This window comes from Centrocercus urophasianus, unplaced genomic scaffold (genome assembly GCF_019232065.1).
Source record: "Centrocercus urophasianus isolate 14NV4802_14NV808 unplaced genomic scaffold, USGS_Curo_1.0 seq_22, whole genome shotgun sequence".
Classification (NCBI taxonomy): Eukaryota; Metazoa; Chordata; class Aves; order Galliformes; family Phasianidae; genus Centrocercus; species Centrocercus urophasianus.
The window spans coordinates 1,260,191-1,269,126 of NW_024884778.1; the positions used below are offsets into that span (position 1 = coordinate 1,260,191).

The 8,936-nt window shown below is 59.1% G+C and overlaps 1 protein-coding gene across 1 annotated transcript; it reads right to left on the minus strand.

Annotated features, from left to right (window-relative positions):
* Positions 1 to 497: 497 nt before the first annotated feature.
* BHLHE40 (basic helix-loop-helix family member e40) lies at positions 498 to 4,745 on the minus strand. The gene is made up of 5 exons (XM_042823854.1): positions 4,666 to 4,745; positions 4,500 to 4,569; positions 4,055 to 4,162; positions 3,588 to 3,711; positions 498 to 2,761 (listed from the first exon to the last, which is right to left on the minus strand). The coding sequence occupies exons 1-5, from the start codon at positions 4,743 to 4,745 to the stop codon at positions 1,935 to 1,937; spliced, it is 1,209 nt and encodes a 402-aa protein (XP_042679788.1). The 3' UTR covers positions 498 to 1,934.
* Positions 4,746 to 8,936: the final 4,191 nt, after the last annotated feature.

Here is an 8,936-nt window from a genome sequence, read left to right on the forward strand (position 1 = left end):
GCAAGGGGTGAATGATTCCAGATCCAGCACCTGAGCGGCACACAGCAGCGGAGCAGTGGGATTGAGCCCATCCCACCATGAGGGCAGGAGGAGCTCCCCCATACCTGGGTCCTTGGGAAACAGCATCCCAGCCCCGGAGCAGAGGGGGTGTGGTGAGCAGAGAGGGGCACTGGTCCACCCGCTGGTCCTCAGCAGCACTTGGGATCCAAGGAATGGGGAGAAACCTCAGTTTGAGCAGGTTCACCTGGAGCTGGATGTGGTGAGAGGAGCGATGCCCAGACGTGCAGACGGGAAAGAGATCAGTGAATATCCCTGAAATCAATCAGCGAGCATCCCCAGCAATCCAGCGGCCAGTGAGCATCCCCAAAATCAGTCAGCACCACCCTGACACATGGGAAATACCCCCATCCCCATGCTCATTCCTGCTCCTGCCCCAGCCCAGGTCCTGCAGGGGGACCCAGATGAGCTGTTGGAAAGCACAGAAGCTGACCCCCATCTTCCACAGGAAAAGAATTATTTTATTAAGTATTTTTAAACAACTACTTAACATTTACTCGAGATAAAAATATGTACAATATCCCACCTTGAAGAAGGCTCCAAAATATAAACACTGTACCTCTCCCTAGAGAATAAAACAAAGCTCTTCTCTTCAAAAAAAAAACAAAGGACAACCCAGAAACAAAGATACATTCATATTTCACACTTCTTTGATGCTCAAGTAGTTATACAAATAATAGACATCTGAAACGCTTTACCTTTTAATATATTTATATAATATATATATTTATAACAGGATTTTACAAATAAAGGCAACTGTATACCAAAAAAAACAAAAACAAAAACAAAACAAAACAAACAACCCAATAAAATAAAGGTCAGAACACGATCTGCAATCAAGCATAGTGCATCTCAACAGCTGGGGCAACGGGAAGGTGAAATGGGAATCATACCGGAGTTGTGCTGGACACCAGTCCTCAAAACCAGTGAGAAGAAAAAAAAACAACACAAAACAGGGAAAATTCTGTTTAAAAAAGAAAAAAAGAGAAGCCAAACTGGGCACGGTGTCATGGCTTTACCTGCAGCAAAGGGCCCCGCGGTGCTGGGATCTATGGGACGTGCCCAAACCCTCACCTGGGTTAAGCACAGCTGGGCCACGCTCACCTGGCAGGACCGGGCTCAGCCTCCACCAGCAGCTCGTTACAGGATGGGGCACAGGTTTGTTATTCATTAGGTGTACTCCACGTAAAGCCTCCAAGCAGCATCTACCTTTTATTTATTAAAATACTCATCAGCAAAGGTGTGGAGAGAAATCCTAGTCTGCCTGAACCACTGACTATGCACGGCCAGGCTGGGAGCGCTGAGCCCCCAAAGTACCATCAGGGACAGCCAGAGCTTACAGCCCAAGGCACCGTGGGGACACCCAGACCCTCCTCTGGGAACATCCAGACCCTCCATTGGGGACCTCCACACCTTACAGCTCAGAACCCCCAAAGTACCACCAGGATCACCCAGACCCTACAGCTCAGAGCCCCCGACGTACCACAGAGGGCATCCGTACCCTGCAGCAGGGCCATCCATACCTTCCACTGGGGACATCCAGACCCTACAGACCCACATCTGCCTCTCGGGGCATTTTTTCACAGCTTTGACATAGGGCAGCTGACTGAGCCAACCCGCTCTGTGGGTGCAGAGAAGGGGGCGGAAAGCATCGAGCTCTTTTCTTGTCCTTTTGGAAGCAGCTCTGCACGGCCAAGCCGGGTGCCTCCTTCATCCTCCTGCACGCTCCCTGGCACAGAGGACAGGGACGTGGCTCCCTGCACGCTGCGAGCCGTGGCCCACACCTCCCTCCAGCCAATGCATAAAAGTGAAACGGTCTCAAACTGGAAAAAAAAAAAAAAAAAAAAAAGACAAAAAAACCAAAACCCACGTCGCGCTTAGTCTTTGGTTTCCAAGTTCAACGGGGGGATCTGCTTCAGCGCCTGCAGCAGGGCTGAGGAGTCGATGGGGGAGCGGGCAGGCCCCGGGGAGGGCAGTCTCTGGGGCAGCAGCAGTGGGGGGGACAGCTTGTCGGGGCCCACAAAGCCGGTGAGCGCGGCGGCAGCGGGTGTGGGCAGCCCGGGGTACAGCACAGGGACGGAGGCCGGGTACCAGCACTTCTCCAGCATGGGCAGGTAGGCGGTGGCGGACGGTGGGATCAGGTAGAAGGGCAGGCACAAGGGGGGCTGGTGGGCGTGGGGGGGCAGGAAGCCGCCTGCGGCGCCCATCACCTCGCCGCCAAAGGGGCTGTCGTCATCGGGCACCTCCAGCCTGCTCCTCTTGGCTGGAGGGTCCTCGCTCTCTTGCTTGATGGAGCCGATCCTCTCCTGGACGGCGTATTTCAGTTCGGTATCCTTTGGGAAATAGGGCTGCTCCGGTTTGGAGTCGCTTTTCTCCAGCTCCCCCCCGTAGCCGCTGTCCGTGTCCGTGTCGCTGCCGCTCTGCTCCCCGCTGGAGGCAGCGAATGTCCTTTGGATGACGGGCACGCAGTTCTGCCCGCGCCCCTCGCCCGCTTTGCCCCCCGGCGCCGCCTTCTCCTTCATGTCCTTGGGGCCTCCCGGCAGCAGCTCGGCCGCCACGCGGTGCAGGTGCCCCACCAGCTGCGCTGCCTTCAGCTCCTTGTTGTCGTGCTTGGCCACGTACTGCAGCAGCTCCTTGGCGCACAGCTGGAAGCCGGAGCGGAACATCTCTTGGCTGGAGTCGAGGCTCCTCGCTGACAGGTCACCTGAGGAAACATTAACAGGGAGAAATTAAAAATTAACAGCACGCCAAATACTTTCATTACCACCTCCAGGCTGACAGCACACTTTCGGTACGACGCAGCCAGCAGAGCAAACTCGGTGGCCAACCTGAGTTCCCACGACTTATGCACCAGATTCCAACTTGCTCCTTTCACATCCTTCCGTTCACTTCTACCCATGCCCTTCATCTTTCAGCTCTGCATTTACTGCATCTGGCACATCCACTGGGGAGCAAGCAGCCAGTGCACCCCAGACCCAGCAGGACCCCCCTGGTGCCACAGGTTCCCCCGGTGCCAACGGGTCTCCCCCCGTGCTGACCCTGCAGGGCAGTGGGACCTGCCCAGCCAAACTCAGTCTGACTTTATCAGACCCACGTGAGTGCCACATGTGCAAGCAGCAGGAGGAAGCACGGGGAGCAAGCAGCTGCTGTGCCAGGCCCCTTCTGCCTGCAGAGTGAGAGGGCACAGAGATCTGCACACAGATAGCGGCGTTTGTGTGCTCTGGGGGAAAAGGAAACAGCAGAACTAGGATCCAAAGCTCGTGGTCATGAATGGAGAGAGCTGAACAGCTTTGGAGAGGACATCACAGCAAAGCTGGGCTTTAAATAAAACAACTTAAAATCCACTTTAAAATTAAAGCGACCACACGGCGCGCTTGGCACTGACCCCGCAGAGAGCTGCACTTGTTCTGCACGAGCCCACGAGCCAAGCGAGAGAAACCGACAGCAGTCAAAGGGCAGAGGCACAGCCTCCCCTTCCCCACGCAGTGTCCCCGCAGCCCCGCCAGGCCCCGCACGGCGCACTCACGCACCCGCCTGCAGCCCGCTCTGCAGCGCCAGGATCTTCTGCTGCTGCTGCTCGATGAGCGCGGTCAGAGCCTTCACGTGCTTCAGGGTCAGCTCCAGCACCACCGCCTTCTCCAGGTGGCCCAGGGTCTGCGGGCAGAGCACACAGCGCGTTGGACACAGCTGCGGGGTGGGACGGGCACTGGGGGACATTCCCACGGCAGAGATGGGGGCGATTTGGGGAAGGGGGTCGGGGGGCAGCGCTGCTAATTGGGGAAAGCACAAGAAGTGCTTCCTGTGAACAGAAATATCCGGAATATGCACGGAATAGAGAGCACCGCGGGGCAGCCCCCGGTCCCCTATCCCGGGGGTATTTGGGGACGGCCGGCCCCGAGCAGAGCTCTGCTCCTCAGCGCTGCTGCCCCCGCCGGCACCGCGCGCTCAGCGCAGGGCCGGGCCCGGAGCCCCGGAGCGGTGCGCGGAGTGCCCGTACCGTCAGCTTGAGGTGCTCGGGCAGCAGGTCCTTGAGCTGGGCGATGCACTCGTTGATCCTATCGCGCCGCTTCTTCTCTATCAGCCTGTGGGGCAGCTTGTAGGTGTCCTGCAAGGAGCGGCGGGTCAGCGCTCCGCACCCACCCTCCGTCCTTTTCGCGTTCTTTTTTTTTTCCCTCCTTCCCAAATAATCGCTATACGCACTCCGCATTCCACCCTCGGTTCTTTCTTCTTTTTTTTTTCCTTGCGGCCCCCACCCCAAATACTCCCGAGCTCTCTCCGCCCCCCACCCCTCAGCACGCAGCCTTTCTTTTTGATTTCCCCCCGAATTGTCGCTGAGCGGACGCCCCCTCCCCCAGCTCCGGAGCACCCCACAGAAGCTCAGCTCCCTGTCTCCCCCCCAACGACGACCGCTGACCCCCGCCCCGCACCGCCCACCCCGTTACCTTGCTGTCCTCGCTCCTCTTTAACCCCCTCCTGGGCTTGTACACTTGGTACATGTGCGCGAAGTCCAGCCTGCACGGGCGAAACGAAAGCAGCGAGGTTACCCCTGTCCCCGGGGCCGCGGCGGGGGGACTCTCTCCTCTCGTCCTGTCCCCCCCGCAGCCTTACCCCGGCACATCGGCGCTCTCCAGGGCGGGCAGCTTGCCCAGGCACACGGGCGGGGGCTGCGCGCTGGGGATGCGCTCCATGGGGGCGCGGAGCGGTGCGGTGCCGCGGGAGCCGGGAGGAGCGGAGCGGTGCGGAGCGGCGCGGAGCTCAGCGCGGGCAGCTCATGCCGCGTCCCCGCCTCGCCGGCTGAGGAGCGGAGGGAGGCGGAGGGCCGGGTTAAATGCGGCCGAGTGGGTGGACGGCGGCGACGTGCGTTACCCTGTGACTCCCGGCACGTCTGGCCGGGCTCCCCCCCCCGCTCCCTCCCTCCCTCCATCGCCGTCACATGAGGCTCACGTGTCGGCGAGCGGCGGCCTTCCTCCCCCCGCCCGCTCCGCCGTGCAACGTGCCGGGGGGGGAGGCGGGGCTGCCAGCCCGTGGCCCCGGGTGGCCCCGGCCCTGGTTGCTTCCCGGCCGCCCCTCGGGCGCTGCCCCGCCGTCCCGGAGTGGAGCGGGGCAGGCAGGAGCTCGGCACCCGGCTCCCGCACTCCGGCACTGCCGCGACGCGTCGGTAATCCCCGCTGCCGGAGCCCTTTGGCTGCTCCCGTGCTGGCCGAGCCGTCCCGCGGCGCGGGGCTTACTCATGACCTTAAGGGATGCTGCCAAGGATTTAGGAGTCCCCCTAAAAAGAGGATCCGAGCGGAGCTGTGGCATTCCTGGGCGGCAAGTGGGATGACGGAGAGTTGGGTTACATTGTCCTCCCTGTGATCGGCTTTCATAAGCAGGGGCTGATGCAATCAGCAATTTGTCTTCGAGATTTTGTTTGCTGAATTATTTCTGTGTGGAAATGCATACGTACAAGGCGTATACGATGCAGTAAAAAGGCCAGATTTCCTGCAGCTGCAGGTCTGGAGTGCCATACCAGGCGAGCAGCAGACGGTGCCCAGCAGTGATCTGTAGATATCTACAGAGCCCTGGAAGCCAGGGGCTCACAGTTCGCACTCAAGGCGTGCTGAGAACTCAGAGATGATGATTTGGGGCAAAATGCTGTGAAATCCCAACAGCAGCATGGGATGGAGCCTGTGTGGGCAGCACGGCGTTAGCAGCTGGGCTGCAGCTTCAGCCTCACGATAAGGTTACTGCGGGTGGTTTTGTTTTAAAATGTCCCTTACTTAATATATCCACGAAGGCCAGGCATGTGCCTGTGGCCTGGAATCAGATAGCTGACTCCTCTGCTCTCTCATTTCCAGCAATCTCGTTTCGGGTTACTGGCACCGGAGATTAAAGGACGGCTGCAGGCGAAGGTTATGCAGGGCAGCAGTGCTTCGGCTGGGCACCCAGCGGGCACCCGACGGGCATCCCCAGAGCCCTCCTACTGAACACACCCTCAACCCCAGCAGCCTGCAGGTGGTGACCAAAGCTTGGACTGAGCTTTGAAAACACACTGCCCGGAGCTGCGGTGCCCCATCCCTGGAGGTGCCCGAGGCCACAGATGGGCTCTGCGCAGCCTGAGCTGGGTGGCACCAGCCCATGGCAGCGGTGGGGGTTGGATGACCTCTAAGTTTCCATCCAACCCAACCATTCCATGAATCTGTGATGGTGTCAGGGTACAGGGACCTGTTGGGAAAAGCAGTGAGGGCCAATGGCACTGAGGGGCTGCTGTGTGTGTGCTGCCATGAGCGGGGCGCAGCCCGTCAGCCACGATCTCTCCTCCGACCGAGCGCGGGGATGTTTGCCAGCACCAAGCACGGCAGTGGGAGGAACACGTGGGCAGAAGCTATTTGGAAGTGGCAACATTTGTGGACATTACAATTCATAATAAGAGACTTTAGCCCACTTTAAGGCTCTGTTTAATGAAATCTCCCCATCATGCTCTGACAGCCGCCCTGCCTGGGCGCTTGCTGCTAACCAGGTCCCTGCTTGCACCATCGTGTGGGAAACCGCCCCCAGCTCTGTGCTGGCAACGGGACCTGGAGTGCCCCCAGCCCCGGTGTGAAGCTCCAGGGCTGTCCCCCATCCTGTGGCCACGCACTGGGGGCCACCACGTGTGGCTTCTGAGTGCCAGGAGGGCTTTGCACAAAGGTATCAGATCCCCACACGGCTCTGCCCAACATCAAGCAGTGAGTCAGCTCCGGGCCGTCAGATGTCTGCGCTTCAGCTCTCAGATCTGTGGAGCGAGGAGCACAGAGCTCTGCAGGTATGCAAAGCAGAGCGAGGTGCCTTCAGATCTCTGGCTCAGAAAGCACTGCACCTCCCAACTGCAGAGCTGTTTATTTTTCCCTGGTATCTGAGTACCTGGGTGAGAATCAATACCGGGGAGGTCTGTTCTGCCTGCAGGGCACAGGGAGCAGCGGCTGCAGTGACACGGTGCGTTTCCTTCCTACCTGGATATAAACAATTACTCCTCATACCAATAAAACCCCAAACCAAGTGGGCACGAGAAGGGACCAGCAGCACATTCCCCATGGTTTGACTCAGGCCACAGCCAAGTTAGAGGGACCCTCCACCCCCTGCTGAGGACAGAGGGCTGCACGCACTGCACTGAGCTCAGTGGTGATGTTTGGCCCTTGGAATAAAGAGGACACAAAGAAAATGCAGGAGGTAAGGTAGGGCAGGAGCATGGTGCCATTATCCCCTGCACACGGGGATCCCTGTACAACATGAGCTGGGTGCATGCCAGACATTCATGTGAAAGAAGCACGGGCAGGAATTCAGCGCCATAGGAAACATTCGTGGCAGACTTGTGCCCAGTGAAGGTCACGCACGCGTTTGATCTCCCCCAGCACCCCCACAGCCTGCTCCAGAACCTGGTGCAGCCCCACTGACAGCCCTCGGGGCCTGGCAGCACAGGAGGGGTGAGCGCAGCACAGCGCGTCCCGCAGCGCCCTGCCCTCTGTATCGCAGCCATCTGCCCGAGAAGCACTGGAGCAAACCACAACTGAGGGTGTTGCTGTCTTCCCCAAATACTTTCTCTAATGAGGTTTTTAAATAGTCCTGCCCCACCCACGCGGGCACCCAGGGCACTTTCATCTCAGGTGCTTGGGAGCTGGGTGGGACCCTGCTGGCACAGGGCAGGGGAGTGCTGCTCCTTCCCTGTCCCCAGAGATGCCCCATGCGTGTGGGGCCAATGGGAACTGAGTTCCAATGGGAACTGCAGCAAGCAGCAGCTGGCCGTGCTCAGACCACGGCTCGCTAACAGGCATCAGGGCCCCGTCAGATGTGACCTGTAGCTGCCTCTGACCCTACTGGCCACACGAGAAAATCACAGTCATCCCTCCCAGTGTTGTAAACTCTATGACCATATAATGAAAATAAAGTCCTGCCCAGAGGGGCTGAGTGCATCCGCAGCTGCTGCCCAGATGTGGTGCCAGGACCCTCAGCCCCCACCCTGCTCACAGACCTGGCCAGGGGAGGCTGTGCTCCACAGATCCTGACCAGCGAGACGCCGGGTGCCTTCGGTCTCTGGATAGAGAGCTGAGGCTCTGATTTGAGATGATGAAAATGAATAACCATCTGCTCAGCAGCCGCTGCGGACCCACATTGTATCGGGGCCATATGGTGTCCAGGGCTCCTACGTACGGATTCAATTAGCTGCCGGCGCCTGCGTCAGCAGTGCTGGATCCACCCAGTCATGCTTTTGGAACAAATATTAGAATATTCCCATGGATCCTCCAGACAGTGGGAGGTGTTTCCTTCGCTGTGGAGGTTTTGGGAAGCGATGACTTAGGCTCATTCTCTCACATTCCCATCTCCCAGCTTCCCAGGGCTGTTCCCGGGATCGCTGCGCCCCAGGGAGCAGGGAAGCCCCGGGTGCAGCTGCAGAGTGTGTGTGGGGGGGGTTGGAGAGCAGAGGAGGAGGGCCCCGCTGGGACCGGGTCAGGGCTTGCAGCACTTCCCAGAACACTGCCCGCTCCCAGCCCTGCTCCAGTTCTCTCTTCCTGGCACTTAATGCGGGGTTGCTGTGCTCAGCTCCTGCCAGCAGCCAACCCGCTGCCTCCGCCTCGCAGCCCCGTGCCAGCAGGTTCCAGCTGCAGCCCTGCAATGGGATGCAGAAGGGAGAAAGCAGTTCCCCGACTGCTCCCAGCCCTGCAGACAGACAGGCGGTGTTCCTGCCTTAGGGAGCCAGATCATGCACAGTCTAACCAGCTGCCACCGGCTTCCCAGTCTAGCAACATGGAAGCTCCTTTTCTCCTGCACAGGTGCAGCTCTGCACCCTGCTCTCCTGCACTCTCCACGTGCATTGGCCTACACTGCTTTTCCATTGCGGCTGCAGTGAAAAAAGCCCTGCCAGG

What these genes read in the sequence shown, in the direction of transcription:
- BHLHE40 (XM_042823854.1), bottom strand. Translation starts at nt 4,745, where the DNA reads ATGGAGCGCATCCCCAGCGCGCAGCCCCCGCCCGTGTGCCTGGGCAAG. An exon ending in GAGAGCGCCGATGTGCCGGG is followed by an intron (nt 4,570 to 4,665) that starts GTAAGGCTGCGG and finishes TCGCCCGTGCAG; the next exon opens with GCTGGACTTCGCGCACATGT. An exon ending in AGAGGAGCGAGGACAGCAAG is followed by an intron (nt 4,163 to 4,499) that starts GTAACGGGGTGG and finishes CGCTCCTTGCAG; the next exon opens with GACACCTACAAGCTGCCCCA.